The 22,543-nt window shown below is 40.4% G+C and overlaps 1 protein-coding gene across 2 annotated transcripts in view; it reads left to right on the top strand.

Moving 5' to 3' along the window:
* The first annotated feature begins 2,745 nt into the window (after positions 1-2,745).
* Positions 2,746-22,543, top strand: part of galnt9 (polypeptide N-acetylgalactosaminyltransferase 9) — a 91,432-nt gene continuing 71,634 nt past the window's right edge. The window contains exons 1-2 of one of the 2 annotated variants that reach the window (XM_067521767.1): positions 2,746-3,968; positions 14,528-14,708. In XM_067521767.1, the coding sequence (XP_067377868.1) occupies positions 3,728-3,968; positions 14,528-14,708 (422 nt within the window). In that variant the 5' untranslated portion in view covers positions 2,746-3,727. The remainder of the gene's footprint in view (positions 3,969-14,527; positions 14,709-22,543) is intronic. The other variant, XM_067521765.1, reaches the window with a different exon arrangement.

The raw sequence follows: 22,543 nt of genomic DNA, 5'->3' as shown, positions 1-22,543 counted from the left end.
TCTCTAGTCACTTGTTAGCAACCACTAACATGTAAAATAAAAAAAAAAAGTGGGATGATTAAGGATGATTTTATGTCATAGAAAAGAAAGTGAAAATCTCTTGACCTTGCATTACCTACAAACCCTATTTTAGGCATTTAACCAAAAACCCACTCAAAAAACCTGTAGACTTCGGGAGGAAGTAACCCAAAATGCAAACATGACAATTTCTAGGTTTTAGGTCTCATTTCAACAGAACTCTACTTCACTAAGTAAACATTTCTTACACTTTATTCTGCTCTGTTTATTGAAATTTGTGAGACTGTGGAGCAGTTTGGCATCTTTGTATTTATTGTTTTTACAGCTTAACTGGATTGAGTTAGCACATAGTGGTAAACAAAGGACCAGAGTAGTTTTCTTAGGTGTTGGTGGAGATGAAAGCAGAGCCACAACAACATGCAGTGCATTCATCAGTCCTCTGAAAACACAGTTACAGATGAATATTGTTACATATGTGCTTAATGCATAAATAAGTAACATTTTGTTAACGTTTTCACCAGCTTTGGAAATAGCTAAAAGAAAATTCAGCAAACAAAAGAATAAAACTTTAGTCAAATATTTATAGGTCACAGGCAACATGGGGGTAAAGAGGTGCTGCCTCACGGCTAGAGGGTCAGCTGTAGCCTTTCTGTGGGGAGTTTGGTTGTTCCAGACCTGCTTGTTTCGTCCAGGTACTCCGGTTTCCTCCCACAGTCCAAAGACATGCATGTTAGGTTAATTGGTGACTCTAAATTGATCGTAGGTGTGAGTCTAAATGCTTGTGTATTTGTGTATCTCTATCTGTTTTGGCCCTGAGATAGACTGGATACATGTCCAGGGGATACGCTGCCTCTCCCCAAGTGACAGTCACCAGCCACCAGCCACCAGCGTCCCTAAACAGGATAAGTAGGGCAAATGTGATTAAAGTAAATTTAGAGGTCATCTGTCATAAACACACTGCTATATGGCTTGAATATACAGTGCAGTTACTGTGAAACCTACTACTTTGTTTTCCAAAAGTGCAAATCTAAGAGATTCTACATGGCTGCACTAGACACATTTCCAACAACAGATGCATATGGCTCTATCCTGTCTGTGTCCTCCTGCTGAATCAAGTGGCTTATGTAGAAACACTTAGTGGGATGACTAAGGTGCAGCTGGCAGTGACCCAGGTTAATATGGTTAAAACACTTGAGTGCCAGTGTCTGCAGTCACAGAGCCACATGGGGTGCTGAATACAGAAAGCAGAACAGAAGTCTTCAGAGAGTCTTATGAAGGAACGCAGGGGGCAGTGATACTGTAGCTGCTGTATAAGCAGCGGTGCACAGTGGCTGAGGTGGCTGTAACAGTGATTTCCCCACAGTCTGACTGTTTCTGCAGAGCCTGAATCAAATCAGCAGCTTTCGTAAAGGGACTTGTGCAGCAGGAATCCTAATTAAAAACAGCATACAAAGCCAATTATTTGAAATGCACTTGTCATATAGAGCTGAGAAACAAGGGAGCTGAAGGACTGGAGAGGAAACAAATAAAAAAACAGGTGATGAGAGGAGTTGCAGAGTGTGACTGGGATCATAATTCATTAAAATCTTTGTTAAAACCGCATTTATGGCACTGACTTTGCAGAATGTATGGACCACCAACCCCTCCTGTGCTCTTCAGCACGTTAAGTGTGTTGTAGAAATGATGAGGTCATGCTCTTTGAAAAGCAACGCTCAACCCCACAGTGCACTGCTCCTCTCCCGCTCTAAGACTGGTATCCAAGAGGATTAAAAATAAAAGCTCTTAAATCTGCACTCAGAAAACCAGAATTGATTTCATATTGAAGCGCCGCACCATCAGGGCTTTTAAAGAGGTTTTAGAATATTCTCGATCATGTTCATGTACCAGATGTCCTTTGACCAAGAACTGTGCAGTCTATAAAGGTTTTTTACAGTCACAGCTGCCATCTGGTTAGAGCGAAACAAATTGAGTATATAGCTAAGATCCTCTGGTGGGCGTCAAGTGGGATCAAAGTGCTCTGGGCAGCCTGTGCTACGTCTGGGCTTGCTTAATCAAGTAAAAGTGCACAGTGAGACTGAATATCTTTGTATATCTTTGTGTATCTTTACTTGAGTCATAATTCATTTTGAAGTAGAGATAAGAAGCAGGAGCAGTGGGAGGTTACAGTATAGTAGGGATGCGTAGATGAGCAGAATCAGAAATCTATCCTGTTCACTGTGTATTTCTTAAAGGTGTGTGTTTTTAGCTGTTTAGTCAAGGATGTGGGCTGCATTTGGAGTTTTCTTTTTTTTTTCGAAAAAAAATAAAAAGAACTTCTGTTGTACATGTAGTTAAAATGGAAATTTAAATGAACGCTCTCTCTCTTCCTGGAGGGTTTAATTAAAAATAGGTCATTTATTTGGTGCAGGATATGTTTGTTGTAGCTCTAATATGATGGAGCTGAAACTCTGGCCAAGCATGTGATTGATGAAGTGATGATTGGGCCCTGAGTTGGACCATGCATGTGTGCAGGAGCATTTGCATAACCTATACTGTATGCAAAGTGTTTGTAAAGCATAAAAGTATGTTATTTCACCCTCAGAGGTGAAATAGAAAATGTTAACCTACCCATTACGGATCAAATCGAAAAAAACATGTGTTAACACATCTTTGCACACATTTTCACAGTTCACTGGCTGATACAGGAAGGGGGGGGGGGGGGGGGCTGCGTGTGTTCTGCTCTCATAGTCGTGCTGTTTATTTTATCCTGTGAGCCCAATACAGCTCCTGAATATTCATGATTGTGCCTCTCAACGTCAGGACGCAGCGGAGGCTCTTCCTCTCCCTGACAGAGAGCGGAGAAGCTGAGAGCAGAGACAGCATGCCAGAGCATCGCTCCCACCGACACCGAGCATCGACATCGTTTGACAGCATTTGAGGGCAAATCTGCTCTCAACTCGCCCTGCTCTGCGCCGCCGACACGGGAAACAACGATCGACTGACGGAAGCCAAAACACACACAGAGTGTGAGAGAGAGAGAGAGACAGAGCGAGAGAGAGAGAAAAAGAGAGAGAGAGAGTGTAAAAACGCCGCCTTGCTTTTGGAGCTTGCACATCAGCTCCTCGGGTTCATATTTGCAGAGCGGGACGGGGTCGAGTGACCACAGCGCCTTTGAATAAGGAGATGCCACAGCAGAGCAGCAATTGCCGGGAGATGCTTCGACATCAGCGGGTATTGCAGTGCGCTTCCTGTGATATGGACGAGACATATTGGGGCTAAGGAAGTGGCGACTTATCACGGTGTGGAGAAGAGATGTTTTGCAACTGCCGTAGGCTCCGCAAGAGAGGATGAATGTCCACCGTGGCGTCATTTGTCGCTTGTAACATGTAGCTCGAACGACGGGCAGAGGGTGTGCAGCTGTTTCTCGGCTAGTGAAGCACGGAGGAGCCTCACTCACCAGCAGGAGTCGAGCACCCAGGACGCCAGCAACCTTTCCCACCTTGAACTTCTCTGTGACGGCTCTGATGCCCCGGCTAAGCGGCGAGCGGAGCCTCCTGAGCTGTCCGTGGTGCTGAACGGATCCGTCAGCTGCTCGGGTCTCCACGACTTGACCTCCCCAACACCGAGCGGAAAATCGCCCTCCTGCTACACACTGCAAGGTGGCAAAGCAGGCCAACACACAAGGACAGCTGCTGGGCTTGACTGAGTCAGCCAGACAATATTCTCTTTCATGGCTGTGGCACGCAAAATCAAAACTTTGCTGACCGTTAACATTTTGGTGTTTGTGGGGATTATCCTGTTCTCGGTGTACTGCAGGATCCAGGACCGATCCGAAGAGCTCATCCAGATAGGGCGTCTTTCCGACCAGAGGCTGCGAGCCAGGAATGGCAAAGTTTCCAACTTGGTGGACAGACAGTCTATTCTGCAGAGACTGGAGAGGCTGGAGGATGTGGTCTACAATCAGTTAAACGGTAAACTCAGCACACTGACTAAACCCATGACCTACCAGTAAAAAGATAAATACCAAAAACATATCTTATAAACAATTTAAGACAACCCTCCATAATCATCTAGAAAAGTCCATTATGGCATGTGAAATCCCAGAGGCGCGTTAGTGAGTGACTTATCTAGGACCTGAAGCATGACTCATGCTTATTTTCCTGTCACCCTGTGGTCTAACCACTTTTGCAAAGCTGAGAAAAAGCAGCCAATTTTGCACATGAAACAATGCCAAGCATGTGGGGAAGTGAGGCTCTGCTGTCTCTTTAGCTCTAATCCTGCTTGTTAAGAAGCTAATGAAGCGGAGTGATGTATTACAGTGCAATACTTGCTCGGTGCTTATGCCCTTTGTGTTGCTAGACTTTACTGGGCTGTTACTTTAACAGCCTATCAGACTGTAACACCTCTAACCCATAATTGACTTGTTGTTAACTTCACATAAAGTTATACCTTAGAATCTCACTTGGAGAAAAGTCTGTGTCTCAGCAGCAGCAACGGCAGCAGCAGCAGCTCGTGTCATTTCACTGGAGGCGTCACTGCTGAAACATATCAGATTTAACAAGCTGTCGGAGTTTTGAAGGAGATTCTAATGTAAAAGCTCAATAATGGTCTGACAGACTTGTATTTGTCACGTGGCCATTAGACTGTGGGGCTGGTTTAATCTTTAGCAGAGCAGCAATCCTTAAAATCAAGTTATGTATCGTATGATATCATCATTTTTTGGCTAATCCAAACAATTACACCTCATGATAAAGATACTGTCTAGCATTTAATTGCCAGTGGGGGTTTTTTTCCACACAGAAGCTTGAAAAGATTGATTTAAAATCAGTACATTACAGGTTTTTACATCATCATTAAGGGTAAATAACATTGCAGCTTTATGTCAAAAGTCCTTTTCACATCACAACAAGCATCATCCTCCCACAAGATTACATCATATTCACTGTTTCCACACATATATAAATATGTATTACATTATGTAGTCAAACTTTAACTGCCTTCTTAGATAATAGGTTGCTCATCAGAAGTCTTGTTTGTCTGATAACTAAATAGTCCCAAATAAATAAAATGTATATTACAAGAACAATCTGAAAACATTTCCAGAAATATTAATAATTGTGGTTCCACTAGTCAATTAACTCACAATGAAATGATCTCACACTACTGTGACTGATTTGGTGGTGAACATGGTGGTATGGCGGTTTGACAGTGCCACAAAATTGCTTCGCTACATTACAGCAAAATCAGATCATCTTGCATCTGCAAGGGGGTTTGACAGACTTGCTGACGAATACCAATAACTCAGATTATTTCATCAGGTGCTAAATTTGAGCTTTTTGCAAAGTAGAAACTGGCATTTTAAATTTGAAACATCTTGTCATCAGGACCAGAAAATGAGAAATGAGCATTGTCCCCCCACGTATGATGATGAAACATGTTGTCAGAGTTACTGATTGATTTCTCATTTATCAGTAAAGTCGAGCTCTATTCACTAATTTACTGATCTCTCCCAGGACATTCTCACTTTACCATCTTTCTAAGTTACAGGCTACAGCAGCTCAAGATCATGGGGGACTGTGAGGAATGGGGTCTCTACAGGAGGAGGAAATTTCGGCTTGTGTTGTTATATTTCATTCTCATTCTGACGTGACAGACCTTTGAGTGTTTGCTCAACAGTCAGTAGTTGAGGACTTTTTACAGCTTCATGGCCCCAAAAACGGTGCGACTGGGGATTTTTTTTTTTTTCTGCCTGATCTTGTTATTATGCTTTGGCAGCTCTTTGAGGGTCACTCTGTCACTTTGAGTTATACTTGGCATCTGGCATCCAGCCATCAGGCATTGCATTTCAAAAGGAACAATGCATCCTTTCAGTCACTTAGCTTTATATATAAACAATGCAGCTAAGCACGTCAACCACGTACAGTGTTACTGCTGCGGGGCAGGAACTCATTGTGTCTGCAAAAGGCCATCGACTTAGTGAAAACTATTTGTGAGATAATACAATGAGGTAGTCTCAGCTGGAAGTGTATATAAACTATGTCAATGCCTCATGACAGTTTTAAAAGGCTGAATGTAAAACATGAATCTTAATTTTATATGGTAGAGTATAATTCATACATGACTTTTTCTCCACGTGGCTCATTCTCTTTTAGATATACACAATTATACAGCTGTTTTTTTTAAGCCAACATGGCATAAGCCTCATAAATTATTCTCAAAAGGACTCCCCTTTTTCAACACAGTCGAATTCAAGGAGCTGGGACACAATTTGCAGGTCTTTCACAAGCGAAGAGAGTAATAGTCAATTATGGCCCAAAAAGTGGAACAAGCCGCAGCTTCACAAACTAAGTGCAAAGCTGGCGCAGTTTCTCATCTTTCAGTTAACATAACGGCATTAATGAATAAAAGCCTCCTGTACGTACACGTGCGTTTCAAGAAGCTCTTTGTAAGTAATCGTGAGGATGTTACATTCAGTGTCAGAATGTGCCGCAGAATTTGAAATCGAGCCTCATAAGCATTTGCTCAATTTATTATTTTCGTAAACGCAGTTTTTATAAATCACTTGTTCAACATGCATGACAAATTCTAAATTGCAATTTGCAAACAATGACTATGGGCACAAATCTCTTCCTATGAATTTCAGCTCCGAAACAGAAAAAGGAATTAATTGCAGTTGCACCATATTTTTTCCTTGACAGATGCAATGTGTACCCAGGAGTGCACACAGGCTGGAAACGTTTGCTGCCTGTCACAATCCCTGCATGATTTGTCTTGTGCTCTTTAATGGCATACTTAATCATATCCTCAGATTCCCGGTCACTGCTCCTTTTTCTGAATCATGCGCCGACCACAAATTGTATTCTGTGACCATTGGGAATAACGATGGTGAGAGGAGGACTTAGTGCGCCAATAACTATTACCATGTCCGGTAGCAACATGAAGTAATTGCCTATTCCCTCTGCTGTTTATTGCTTACCAATGGCATGCTATGGGAGCTGCAGCAAGGTCCAATTAGATTTAAAGGACATAAACAAGTCAGAGAATTCCTCTTTTACGGTCATCTGATGGATGGTCACCAGATCCGGAGCAACAAAATACAAGTCAAGCTTTATCTGTGGCGCATTCTGTGTAGAAATGAGCAATATGAGGGTTTTCAGCCGTGCTGCTCTGCTGTGGATGCCACTGTCTTTGGGTAATCAGATGACAGGGCTTTAAGCTTGTTAACAAGCTTATGAAGCAGCATTTTGACCTTAAGTAGTGAATTAGAACCAGCAAATACCTCCTCACTGGTATCTACCTGCTGAAGCCCTGTGAGCCCTGACAGGTCTAAATGAACAAAATACACAAGATTAGCTGCCATCATTGAGCTACAGAGATAAATAGAAATACCTCGCCATATTTTTGTTTCATTAATTGGTTGCAAACACTGTTCTATAGTGACTTAGGTTTCATATTTCCAGCTTCTTGATTGCTGAGAAAAAGTCTTGGGATGTAAGGGGACACTACATCCCCATTAAATGAGTTTGCCATTTTGGATTGAAAAGTTGTGTTTAGCTGATTTCTCTGGCCGCAACCAACCGATGTTAAAATGGGCTTCACTTTCCAGGCTAATCCATATCTGGTGATATGGACTAACAAATTTCTCTTGCTCACTTTGTTAAATTACAGACAATAGCTTTCTACAATGATCTGCAAACGCCCATCGTGTCCTAAAGTCTGAGTGTGGCTGTCACATAATCCCCCTCCCTCTTGCCACTGGGTACATTGCTCTGCTCCTCACATGGTAGAGTACTTTCTAAAAATACTTTTAATGTAGGGCCCAGCTAGAAACCTATAGTGTGTACTACAGTCATTGTCAGAATGAGTATTGTCTCTCGAGCATTCTTACTTGTATTTTCAAGTCATTCATTATAATACTGCAAGTCTTGGAATAAGCACTGACAAATGGGTTTAGTAAACTTACAGTAATGCTACAGGTAAGTCCGGTTAGCCAAGCATAGCAGTGTTTGCAGCCTGTAGAAGACCAACGCACCTCACATTGTTGTAGTTGTATTTTTGGTTTTGGATACAGTAAAAAAGAACACTGCGATAAAAATAGCAATTCATCACTCAATACTGCTTTAAAATATCAATAAATTAACAGACCCTCTCAAACTTAAGTTGGCTTCAGTTCCGATGAAACTGCCTGACTTCTCTTCAGATTTCCTATCTTTGAATTTAAAGCTAATTACAAAACAAAAACATTATTTTTCTATGCAGCTGAACTGCAATCACAAATCAAATTTTCCATGGGACATAATTGCATCTGCACTATTTTCTAAGTACAAAATAAGACCATGGCAATTACCATAAATTGCAGTTGAAAATTTCTCTAACCTTAACCAAAGTGCTTTTGGTGCGTAAACATAACCACACACATGACTTTGGAGTCTGTAGTGTGACAGAACCACCACCTACCCCAAGCTACTCGGTCCCTTTTCATTATTAACTATAGTGCTTAACTTATCACAGTATAAAAAAACAACCACAGGTTGCATCAAACACAATCATGATTTAATTCTATTTGCTACAGAAATGTAATCTAATGCAATCAGTTCAGTACTTCAGTGGTGCATGTCACATTGATCTAATTGTTTTGCAACTTACTCTTACACTGAAGCTTTTGTCATCAGCCATGCATGTCACTCCTGGCCTTCTCCCAGTGCGTAGGTGCTGATGGGATGGCACCCTCACAGGCCCAGCTGCAGCAGCAGATATGCTTCTTATCTATGATGCCCAATTACGGCTAAGAAACCAATGCTGTTTATGTGCTAAGCCTGCTGGGGCAAAGACATGATGAGAATGTCACACTCTCTCTCTTCCATGCTGACACATACTTGATGCTCTGACTGTATCTTAATGATACACATTGCAGTGTGCTTATATGTTGTTGTGCGCTGTGTAATGGCGGCAGCTGCAGGGACAACCGCATGACAGCACCATGACGCCTGCTGAAATTAAATATATTCCAATAATGATATGTAGATGAGGTGCCGGTCGACCAAACAGTCTCAGAAATAGATAAGAATCAATTCTGCTCAGCCTCGAGAAATCATGGTAATGAATTCAGCGGCTCACCTGACAATCAGCAGCCACAGACAATAATGGCAATTTCAGATGGAGCGAGTTTTTTGTTGGCCTAGAGTCATGCGGTGATTACATTACCGACATTAATGATGATTTCATTTTCATTTCATCAATGAAAATGCAGCATATAGGCCACTATGCCAAACTAGAATATTAATGATGTATGACTGTGATGATTTTCATTGCTTTTCTTAATCCATATTTTTATTCAAATGTTGACAAAATGGAAAAAAGAATTTTAAACGTCTTTAACCAAGGTTGTAATCAGGCAGTCATAGCAACCACCAATAAATATAGCGATTGATTTTTTTGAGCTGTGAATCATAGCACATTATTTGTCAATAGTACCACTGTTTCATTTGCTTACCTATATGTTTTGGAGATGATAACAACCATGGAAAGCTTTGCTGAAAATAATAACATGGTCCTTAATAGCTTCATTTAACCAAATACAACACTTACAAATGCAATACTTTTATATTAAAAAAAAAAACATGGACAAAACTTGGCCCTTAAGGATAAAAGACCTTCAGTGTTTGTGCCTGTATGCTTGGTGTATATGCGTAATCGTGCAAGTTCTTTGAAGGATTTAAATTTAGCAAAACAACAAGTCAGTTCATTGTTTAGAGATAATTTAATGTTCGTGTGCTTGCAATTTTCTAATTAGAGTTTTTGGCCAGAAAGTTTATGTGAGAATAAAACAACAAAAACAACAAACAACAACAACAAATCTGCCAGTTGCTGTAATTAGTGGCAGTTCTAGAATAAATGCAGCTCCTATGCCAGCTCTTAATATTTCATAAACTTGTTTTTGGCTTTGGATGCTTTCAACCTCTAGAAGTAGTTACTGCATTTTTTCTTCTTCTTGAAATGTTCTGTAAATCCCCCACGTTTCCCTCACCATCAATATTTAAAACACCCCTGCATCACTTTGGACACACGTAAATCCACTCGTTCCCCTAAATCATTTATTAAAAATGGGGTCATCTTTGAATTTGAGACTCTATCTTACAAAGGCCAATTCAGACACATGCCGAAGGTTGATACATAATTTATTGCAGTTATGAGTGTAATGCATCACGTCAGAGGAGTTTGGACAAATGAGGAACGAGCCGTGACACAGACGTACACTCAGACACAATGAGATTCAAATTGGCGTCTGACATTGTGAGGATTCCCATCCAGCTGACGCTTTGTATGGATATAAAGCCTGAGTGGAGGAAGCAGATGTTGGACTGTAATTGCCTTGCAGTGAGATGATGAAAGTGCTATGGTGCTGTTTGGAGTGTGAACTCGTATCGGAACTAGTAAATGAACAAATACTTTACGGGAATTACTTGGACATTTTAGAATCAGGCAGTCAAATTCCGCAGGTCTGCTACAGTGTGTGTTTAACATTCATTAGGTCTTTGCCTTAACCTTAGTCACAGCAGTATGGTGAGCAGTGTGGGTTCTTGGTCAGTGTCTTAACATAACAGCCAACTTTCCAATTGCCTTTATACAACATGTCCCACTGGATCATGTGTACATACATTTTTAACACACGCAGCCACAGAGGGAATAGTGAATAGCTTTTAATCCTCACAATATGCAGCATTCACGGTCCAGTTCATCCTTTCAAGATATGTATTAAAAGCTTCTACTTTTGTCTGTAAGTAGTCCATTGGTAGATAAAAAAAAAAAAAGAAAATGTGGAAAAGTAGCGTTTGGGTTGATAAAAATAAAGCATGTCAAATGTTTTGTATGACTTTCTTGTTTCTTCTAAATATACAAGAGATAAGGCAAAAGGGAGAAAAAATAAAAAAATAAATCAAAGCCAGGCAGAGCAGTTTAACTACCTCAAATTACCTACCAGCCATTATCAAAATCGTTTTTTGGAATCAGCAGCTACATAATAACACATCCCTGCAAGAGATCTTTAAAACTTTACATTTAAAGCCTCTAAACAACATCAATTTGCTGGAGCAGTTTTTTTTTTTTTTAAACCACAAAAACAAACTCCATTATGAGAACGTTTATTTGGGACCTTTAAACTATATTCAAGTGCTACACATGGACAGCAATGCATCAGATTTTCACCTCTTATTCTGGAAGTATCCATAGCAGCAGCATCACTTCATAAAAGAAAATAGCACAGTGACCAGAAAACAAAGCTGCTTCCAAGACTCATGCAGAGACAGAGGGGCCCTCCAGACATAAGTCTCCGGCGCTGAGGGTATCTGTGTTATTGTGTGACATGAGCTGCTATGCCAGATGGCAAGTAAGTGACATGAAGCCCGCCCATACTTTTCAAAATGCCACCACATTGCCTGGTGCAAGGCATTGCCCTGGTGCAGGACATGCTAAATCCCTCTCGCGGGAGGGTTTGCAGCCATTCAGCTTGAATTACAAATCTTCAGTAGCACCCAAAGATTTGAGGCCATCCAAATATGGTGATTACTCCGCACTTCCTGCAGGGGTGAAGCTGAGAGCTGAGCTCTTCATTGGTATGCGCTGTTTACTTACTGTCTGTGTGCCCATCTGTTGATATGGAGAACAGACGCAGCTCGATTTTTGTGTGGAGGCCACACTGAAAACTTGGCTCGCATAACAATTATCTGACATTATCCTGCAGTTTCATGGAATTTTAAGTAGTCAAACAAAAGTCAAAGTTGGCAGAGAAAGATAATATGAAGAAGAAGACTGACAGCATTTAATTTTAAAACAAACTTTTCCAAACTCTGTAATGTGGAGGGGCTGTAACTAAATAATCAAAAATGGAGAAGGGGGGTCAAAAACCAAGCCATAGAATATTTGTGTCACAGACTATAAGGATTAATTTTTTACGATCATCTCTGTATTTCCACTGTGGCAGTGGGACTATTAGCTGTGAATTTAAGGAAACAGTAGATGTGGATCTTTTTAGTTTTAGAGGATTTTAACATTGTCCCTCTAGTGCACCATTTTTGTTCAATGTTCTTTATCATCACAAAAGTAAAGCTGAAGATACAGCATCACATGAAGGTAACCTACAATTTAATGCTTTTTCAGCAGAATCCAAATTGGTTTTACTAATAGCTAAAGTGAAAATATTCTGGTGCTGAAGGCTCTCGCCAGCCACAGAAGTGCCGTCAGTGCCCTGTTCTTTAATTCATTAACGGTGCTTATAGACTTACTATTCATTTAAAGTCTCTTGGTTTGAAACTTAAGAGCAACTGGATTGTTCAGTAAACACCAGCACCATTTAGCATAATTTTGCCAATTGCTAATTCTGTTCTTAATGTGCAAACTGGGCTGTTTAAAAGTTATTGTTCCATTAACATATAAAGCTTGAAATGGTTGAGCAGCTATTCAAGATGGTGTTTTTCTGCATCGAGGGAAGAGTGTATGCTAAACATTAATAGCCCTGGAGATGGTCTTGCTTATTAAAATTGACCTCCCCCACCCAATTGTTTTTTTACAGTCCCTTAGTGCTCTAAAGCTACGAATAGGGTTTTTTTCCCTCCAGGTTTTTTTTCTTTTTCTTTTTTGACACTGAACTTCATTTTTCTATTTCCCTTTTTGAAAATGTCACTGTCACAGCACCAAAGTGATGGCCTGTTAAATCACAGCCATGAGTCATTTTAATGAGAGCAGAGGGATATTTTAAAGTCTGACACATTAAATCTGGTGCTGAATTTAAGTTATAGTAGACTAAAGCAGCCTTACATGGTGGAGCTAACCTTGGATTAGCTCCTATTCTCCAATAAGCACGCAGACTGGTGATCTGGACACTTTTCTGGATTTTTGGGGGAATTAAAAAAACCCTGCATTCAACAAGAACTATGTAAATATTCTCATCATGGTGGTGCTCAGACTGCTTCATGATGCTTCTGTAATTTGGATTTGGATTAGAGGGTGAGTGTAACATCTGGTGACTCCCTGTTGGACTAAAGGTCTCTGTGTTTTTAAAACCATTTGACCAGTTTAATTTAAACTACATGGCAGTGATGCAATATAAGCATTTTTGTTAGGAGTGATTGTCTCAATCAAAAGGATTATTTCTTCTCTTAATGAGTTGCTTTGGTATTTTCGTCGGTATTTTGATAGCAACAGGTATTACCGGTTATGACAATTTTATTTAAACATATGTGTTGTATTACTCAATTTAAAGTGATTTGTTATTTATTACGGAAAATATACAGATGAGTGACAATTTTAGAAACATGTGTTTCTCAACTCAAACATATAAGTTAGCATAAAACCTACAAAAATTAAATTATAACTTTATATTTTGAAATATTATTTTTAGAAAATAAAATGAAATACTATTTTACTATTAACTCTTAAAAAATGTACTTTTAATGTTGAAAGCTTCACATGAGAATGTCATACACTCACACAAAAAATCTTCCAATCGATTGTTGATTGACAGGTCATTCATTTATTTGATTAGCTTAAACGTTGACAATACATTAAGATTGTGTGACTATTTATTTATTTATTTAGTATATATATATTTTTTTGTCCTTTCGGCTTATCCCGTGAGTTCAGGTCGCCACAGCAGATCATTGTCCGCATGTTGATTTGGCACTGTTTTTACGCCAGATGCCCTTCCTGACGCAACCCTCCCCAATTTCTACCGGGCTTGGACCGGCACTGCACAGCCAGGGAGGGGAAGGGGCTGTTAGGGGTTCAGTGTCTTGCCCAGAGACACTTTGACATATAGCCGGGACCGGGGTTCGAGCCACTGACCCTGTGGTCCATGAACGACTGCCTTATCAATGAAAGCTAAAGACGCCCCTTTATTAAGATTTTGTGACAATAATTTGATTAAATATTTAATGACAGATCCATAATTTCTTTGTTCTTCAATGTTCACTGCAGTGAACTACAGAGTTTACAAGAGACTACTGAACAACTGAGGAAGTGATTCTTGACACAGCCCAGGACTTATTTTCATAATCCTTACAGTGTAAATATCCCAAGGAAATTTCATTCGAGGCCAGGTATAATCATAATCCCTCTCTTGGTGGATTTCTGTCAGTTTTTCTTTCAGTCCTGACAATTTCAGCCCCGCTCTTCTGTTTGTGACTTACAGTTGTGCTCTTAACTGTAAATTCTCTCTGCTCTCTATTGTTGGCACCTGTACCGGTTTGTTTCTCAGCTTCTGCTCTGCTCAGCTCTGTGATTGCTGTGGGTCTTTTGCAGCTTTTTCACTGACAAACAGTGTATAAATGGCGTTGGATGAGCCCGGTGTACAGCAGCTTACAGACCCGTAAGCTGCTGTACACCAGTCTCCTTGTGCTGGTAGAGAATGCCAATCAGCTGCCCCTCTGCATGGCCTCTCGTCTCACCTGTCTCTCCTTGTTCTCCGTAAATATGTCTGCCTCGACACATGGCCACATACATCTGTGTGACTGTCATTCTGCTGTTTTCTCTGAAGGTTTGGCAAAGCCCATGGGACTGGTGGAGGGGCCTGGAGGCCTTGGCCAGGGGGGTGCTGCTGCCACTCTAGGAGGGGACAGTCGTGATGGTGAGGGGAAGTATGAAGAGTATGGCTACAATGCTCAACTCAGTGACCGCATCTCCCTGGACAGGAGCATCCCAGACTACAGGCCTAAAAAGTATGCACATCTTATGTTTCTTCTCATTTTCTGACACGTACATTATCCCTTCAACTACAGCAGTTGATGGGCTGTATTTTGTTAAAGACAATGTACAGAAGGACAGTTTGGACTGGAAATTGTCATTATCAGCAAGCATACCGTGTTCTTCCATTCTTAATTTAGTTTAATTTTGCTTCATTGGTGAATCTCTACAGTATTTACAAAACCAAAAGCAGACTGCTAGTACACTTTGTGGTATTGAAGATTTTTGGATCTTATAAAGAAAAACACAGAAAAGGTCAAAAGTGCACGGCACATGCACGATTTTGTGATGCTTTTAAAAAGAAGTCTGAAGAGATTCCAAGGGTGAAGAAAAGCTGGTGAATTGTGGAAAAATAAGTATTTTAACCATCTCTTCCCTTTAGGAAACATAAACAGATCAAACATTGGAGTGAATGGTTGCAATCCAACAAAGAACTGTCTGTATGCATGCAGTGAGGTTTTTCTACGGATGTTAGGGACAGATTGGCGATGGATGTCATAAAATTGTCGCAAAATGGAAACCAGAAGAGTGTACTTTATGAGTTTTGATTTCGGGTGCTGTCTATTTTCCTCATTCTAATTCATCATTATTCTGGTCCTCATATGGAAACACTTATAGTTTATAAAGGTTAGTTTTCCTATTAAGCACAAAAATGCAAATACCACCCTTGTATGTGTAATGGCTGCCGGTGGGGGACATTTCTGTTCACCCGGTGGTTTATGGTATTCATTTTGTACTGGCTACTCTCAGTTTCCCAGTGGCACATGGCATGTTGTAAATTTGTTCAAACCCCAAATGACCTGTGCCAGAGAACAGTGCACTGTAGCAATGCAAACACATTCAGTTTTTGCTAAAACACAATTTAAATTTAAAGTACACTTCTGTCATGTTTGGCATTTATTTCACAATGGTCGGCAACGTTGCTGTCAGCATTGCTGTCAGCATTTTCACTGGCTGATGACTGTGAAGAATTAGTTTTGTAACCCCCTTGGTGTTGTGTAGAAAAGTCTTTTTGTGCTCCAGCCTCCAGGACGAAATGCACATGAATATATAAAACATGCAGAGTTGTCAACTATTACTCCTCTTCTCAGCGCCTGCTTCACCTCTGTATCTCATTGAAGAGATGATTTGAAAAGACCATCACAAGCCGCACCCTATGGGTCACAAGATTGACAAGAATAGCAAACAAATGTTTATTTCCCAAAAGACAAGTTTCTGTAAGAGTTGTTTAGATTCTTTTTGTTTCTCATTAATCTACACTTAGTACCTCATCATGACAAAGTAAACAGAGAATTTTAGAAATGCCTGTAAATGTATTCATAATAACAATTTTTCCATTAAGGAAAATCATTAAAACCAAACAGCTTCGCTGCATTCCCAGGGAAAAACTGTACTGCTTTACTGAAGTCTGAAATTTTTCCTTAAACTGCCTAAGAAGACGTTTCAGATCTATTAGAAGTGTATAAAAACAAGTTACAAGTTTTCAATTAAGTTTAACTAAATCAAGAGAAACAAAGATAATTATCCTTTAGAATTTTATAGTGGATGTAAAGGGTTTTATTACATTTTCAAGGACATGTGTTATGCATTTGTTCATTGACAACAGTCCTACAATAGGTTACCACAAGGACGCCTCTTGTCACCTCCTTTTGTCTCTTGACTCTTACTACTCAGCTTATAATGGTACCTCGTGAAACTCCCTGTTCACAAGCCATTCTTACTTGTTGTTTGAAGGTTTTCATATCCTTCTTCTGTCTCATTGCCTAATTCCACTTATTCCATGCTTTTCTCTGTTGTCAATCCAGTTCAGTCAGTTCGGCCACAATATATCTCGGGGCCTTGGCCAAGGAGAATCAGAGAAAAGTAAAGTACTGTAGACCCCCCAAATCCCAGCATGAAAGGACATGGACAAGATTATGATTTTAGTTGAACTATGTTATAATGCTGCAAAAAAGAATCTTGAATTGCTTTATTGTTTTATGAAAGAGACACCCATCTGCAGCTTCAACGGTCCTTTTAAAGTAATTTTTATATTTAGAAAGTCAACTATAGCTGTGATACAGTGACTGCTGTGTTAGATGGATTGGAGAGCAGGGTAATCACGGCTGCCAGTGGCATTTACATTACACTGAACAATGGCGACAAGAAGGGATACTGAGAGGAAATCTGATGGCTGAGAGAGCTTTCTGAAGGCTTTAGTGGGGATAAAAATTCATTTCATTCATGCGGCTTTGTTCCCAGCTCTTTTTTACGCCCAGAAAAATTAGGCAAGAGTGTAACGAGGAGGAGAAGTGTGAGTAAAGAAACCCTTGATAAACCAGCTGAGAGTGCCTCTGGAATAGTAGGGTTTTGGGAAATGTTCTTTTTATTCAACAAATTCAACAACAATGGGATGTAAAACAATGGCTAGTTGGGGGTTTGGTAAAGTAGTTGTTGCTTGTTTTAAATAGAGTCGACTTTGTTGTGTGTGGCTTTACTGCTAGTTTGATGGGTTGTAACTAGATTTTGCAGGATTGTCTTTTTACACTCTGTGCCAGACAGTAGGACTCCTTCTACCTCCTGTCTGATACAATGTGTATGTTTCGGAGATATATAATAGTGAACATTCATTTACACAATGAAACCCAAACTTTTACGCCTGACACATGACTGTAACTGCCAGCGTTGGTGTGGCACTAGTCAGCACTAAATTGAATGGCAAGTTATCAATAAGTGTCAGACCATGGATATGGTTTGTATGCCACCTACTACCTACTGGTATAGTTAATTATTAACAGGACCTGTGGGAAATTGGCCACATCTAAAGGCCATAGAAAATAAGAAACGTGCCAGAGTGGCTTTTTTGACTGAGGCTTTTATGGGTAGGAAGTTGGGGGGGATGGAGGTCAACAAAACATTGGTTTGTGACCCAATTGTTAGTCAATGTTGTTATTTTCAACTTATATCATTGTTGTGTCTGTCGTTTAATTCTACCCCTGTCATTTTTGGGGACAGCCTAAGCAGAGTGACTTGTCTGCAACTTTACAGCTCCATGAGCAGCAGACTGCAGTGCACTGTGTGTTCTCACACCTGTCCATCAAGGTCAGCCTACATTTTCCAAACTGACTCCTATACACCACATTGAAACACCACATTGTAACTGTGCTTTTACATGACGGGTGTATGGTCCTAATCTCTTTCATGAGAGAATATCAATCATCACATAGTGGATGAAGCAGTCAGTCATTTGTATGTCCCCCTGCAGCTTAACACGACGTCATTTGTCATCAAAATAATCCAGTCAAGCCAGTTGGTTACCTGTCAGTTTGCATGACCGGAGCAGAAATAAAAGACAATCTATTCATTTGTGTTTAGAACAAAATTAACTAAACCCATGTAAAAGTGTCTCACGTGAGAACCACTTTGTTAGTGTTTTTGTAACCAGAATTTCTACTGGGTATTTGAATAGCATTCTTAAGTAGTGCATATGTGTCATAGTGTCATACATGAGGTGGACAGATAGTCCATTCTCTGCTCTTGCATCTCTGTGACTGTCACATTCCCCATGACCATTTGTTTCTGAAAGAACAAGTTTTAGCATCTACATTCACACCCAACTATCCCCACTTTATTGCTATCACAGTGCAGCACTGTTTTTTTGACACACTGCTGACAGCTACTGACCCTTGTTATCTTTGTGTCTGCTGTTACTGTATTTCCGACAACAGGACTTGAAGCCTTGCGGTGTGGGTCTTCTTTTTTACTCTTCACATTTTTAAAAGTGAAACTTGTGCACAAACCAGGCAAGAGTTTGAAGAACATAGCATGAGGTCTGTGCAAGCAAATCTCACAGAAAACAAGTAATAACAAATTAAGGTAAGAGTATGAAAATGCCCTTGCACAAAGTCCACTGCTGCTGCAATCCTATGCCTCATACAGTAGAAAGGACACTTGTACTTATTTCATTTCTAATTCTGATACAGTAATGACGTCCTGTGGGCAAAAGGTGACTGCGGCACTGCAGAAGTGAGGTAAAATGCAGGAATCGGGCACCTTCTTTCTAATGGGCTTTTAATTGAACGGGAGTCATTGAGCAGAAAGGACTGTGATGACTACAGGGAAGCAAAGTCTAACTGCATGACTGAATGATCTGCACATCCTCAAGTCTCTCTCTTTTTTCCAAACCTGTCTGTGTGCAGCAAAACCAGTTCATAATAATTATAGCCGTGATTGTCTCCCACACAAAAACCTGTAATCCCTATTCACTCTCTGCTAGCTTGTATTTTTTCTTTTGCCCTTCACTTCTGTGACATTCTTAACTGAGATACCAAGGGACTTACGTAGGCTTTATATTATGGTGACTCTGAGCCTGCCATTCTGTGTCCTTGAGAGGCTTAGGTACAATAACAGCTCTCTGGGCCGTGAAGAGAAAAACAATAAAAGCAGACAAGCTGGTAAGATTACCGATGCCCACAAACCAAACAGAAAGGTTTTAAATGTTACTCGTGTCACTCATAAATAGAAAATTTCAATTCAAGGCATCAGACCTGTTTTGCACCCTCCAATTCCCCTCCTGCAAGTGGATTCCTATTCAATTACTTCTAATCTCACCTCTATCTCTCTAGTCACTTTGCTGAAGATCTCATTTTTATTTTGTTAAAATTGTAGTTAAACCTACAACTATATTGAAGCAGCTGCTTTGTTTCCCTGAGGACCCTTCGACTCGTGTTTGTCTGCCTGTGGGAGGGCGATAACCAGAAAGGGAGGCTTACCTCCACTCCTAAGCGATTCTGCAGAATGGGGATCGAGAGGTCTCAGCAGTGCAGGAGCTCGCACTGCAAATTGTTGCTCTTTCCAGTTCTAAGGTTTATCTCCTGGATGGGGTATTGGGTGGGGCGGAGAAATGACAAGGCAAACGATCATCTTTTCCAGAGAAGCGTGTGCGGATTGGAAAGTTGCTTTGGTGTTGCTGGCACTGCGTGGGTTACGAGAGGTTAATGTGAAATTTCACAGCAAATAAGAGCAACCAGCAGGGAAAAAGTCAGAGGGAGCGGCTGGGGCTGCAGGCTGGTGGAGGAGGAGAAAGGGGGAGGTGTGATAGGAATAGATCTTAATCTGGCGCTCTGTTACTGTCAAAGCTTTTTCCAGGTCAAATTATGAACGCTGGCCAGTGAGCTCAGTCCCATTACAAACAGATGAGTCGATCGCTCATCCTGTTACGGCTTTACAAGGCTTCCCTGCTGCTGAAGACAGGTATAAATTTAAGGTTGAACGATGCCCTAAATTGGATCCAGTAACTAGGGCAATGGAACTACAATATCACTTTACGATCTTGACACTGAAATCCAGCTTTGCGCTACATCTCAACTAGAAGTGATGAGGCTGCCTTCCCCCCCTGACATCCCCAAGATATTACTCTGGTAATATTCATTAAACACAGCCTCTCTCCCGCCATATAACGGAACAGGAGTGAAATATACATTACTTTGTTTTGCACAGATGCCATGCTATGGCTGTGTCTCTGCAAAGGAGTGCCACAGAGCAAAAGATAAAAAATAAAAAAATCCCAAACTCACTGCCAGATTTGTCATTGTATTTATAGACCTGGCATGGCTGATTGAGAGAGGCAATAGAGAGAGCTGTGAGAGGGAACAAAGGAGTTGCTGAGGGAGAGCATAAATGCAGGGAAGGACTGAAATGATACAGCGGAGAGGTTATCAATCAAAACACTTGTGCATTTACCCTTAAGAATAGAGAGCAGGAGCGCAGCTTAAAGTATAGATGTACAGACATACACAGCATGCTTCATCATAAACACTCTCCGTGGTTTAGTTTCCCTTTTATTACTTCTGCTGTCAAATGCGTGTGGGCTGCAGTAATGGAAGTGACTGATAACAGCGCGTGAAATTAAGCTATCCCAGTCCAGAACACCAAGCACTATATGCAGCTCATTGTCATTCCCGTGCATGAATAGATCCTGTTTGGTTACTGTCATGTAATAAATTACACGAATAAAGTTGAGTGCTCCCCACTTACCTGAAGTTTTTTCCACATATGATGACGAACTCTGCACTGTTGCTGTAGGATACAGAGAGCCACATTATATCGAGCTTACTGTTAGAAAGCATATTTCTGCCATATAAGAAATAAATAATGCTGGGGAAACCTGTGTTACTAAGGTCAACTGAATATTTAGGCCAAATGATCATCATCTGATAATATGCAAGGTTTATTCCCAGTCAACATGATTTTAGCTGTAACTGTCTTTACAAATGGCAAGTTGATCAATGTGACAATCATTAACATTTTGACATGGACAGTGGATCACAGGACATGCCTCCAAAATGTAATTATTGTACAATTAAATCCACAGATGTTGTAGCCACCATAGCAGCTTTAATTAACAAACAAATCTCGGCCGTTGTCCAGCTATAACTATGGAAGGTCAAATGTTTTTCGTATAAATGTAATGTTTATAATAACCTAATACAGTAAGTGAAAAACACTATTTTCTCACCAATTTCAAAACTTCAGTAGCTATTAGCTGTGACATTGTTAGGTTCTGTCGGTTTCAACAAGTTAGGGTTTGTAAAAAAGTCATTTTAGAAAAAAAAGTCAGTCTTACACCCGACTCAAACTTCAGACTCCTGTGGGAAACTCCTGTATTTTATTATAGATCCAACCTCCTTGTGACAACCTTTTGAGGCTCTAAATATTACAGAATTATGTGTACTACAGCTGCTAGCTGCCACCAAACTGTAATATGTGTCTTTCTCTAGTACAAACAACCTGTAGTGGTTATTAATAGGACAACAGTCCTGTCAGTTTACGACACACACATTACAGCGCGGCGTGGTAAGCTAAGTGTCATCAGTTCAATATTAATATCCTGCTTGCTGTGAGACAACCACTGATCCATTGGAACACCTTGCGGCAACAGTGTGCTTTTATGAAATAAGTTGAGAAATTAGGTAAAAACAGACAGCTAAAACTGCATGGGATTGTGGCAGGTGAAGTTCTACTTGTCTCTCATATGGTTAAATGTGCATAGTCACGAAAGTAAGGTGACGGGAAATCGTAAAATTCGTTTTAGAAAACCTTCTTACTTACATTTCTATTGCAATACCCAAAGCATTTACTATATAATTCCACAAGAAAATTATGATAGATGCCATCTGTTGTGTCTTCCTACATAATTGCTAGTTCCTTTCTTGCCAGTTCCCATTGTTGAAAGGTGAGAACTTGCCAAACATGCCTGCCACACACACACACACACACAAACACACACAGATTCTGTCACACAAACCAGTGGTTGTGGAGTATGAGGAGGGTTCCAGTGGATGGAGAGAGGAGGATGTAACTTTAGAACCGTGCTGGGCTCCATCTGCTGTGTGGCCGCCCCCCTGCGGCCTGACCCAGTGGATGCTGCTGACTCAAGCTGACAACCCAGTTCACTGGGATATCAGAGCACTGAGCACCAGTAGAGTTCAGATGGTTCACAGCAAGGATGGAAAATGAGCTAACATGCAGCTTTTGAACAAAACATGTTCAAGGTAGCATTGGCACACAAGCCTTTCTACTTCAATACGAACACTACTAAGTGTATAGCTACGAATATGATATCATAGAGAGAAAAAACCTATAGGTTACATTAACATTAAAGCTGAGTTTTGAAATTGTTATATGCTACAATAAATACATTTAGTGACTTGTCATTTTTGATTGTATGCAACATCACGATTGCTTAGTCTTATTATGTGAAAACAAGGATGCTCTTTTCTGTAGCTAATTCATGATTTATGATGATGAGACAGTGCACTTTTCAATGAAG

Source organism: Channa argus, chromosome 11, assembly GCF_033026475.1.
Source record: "Channa argus isolate prfri chromosome 11, Channa argus male v1.0, whole genome shotgun sequence".
NCBI classification, from domain to species: domain Eukaryota; kingdom Metazoa; phylum Chordata; class Actinopteri; order Anabantiformes; family Channidae; genus Channa; species Channa argus.
The sequence above is the reverse complement of the archived record's forward strand: the minus strand, read 5'-3'. Positions and strand labels throughout refer to the sequence as shown.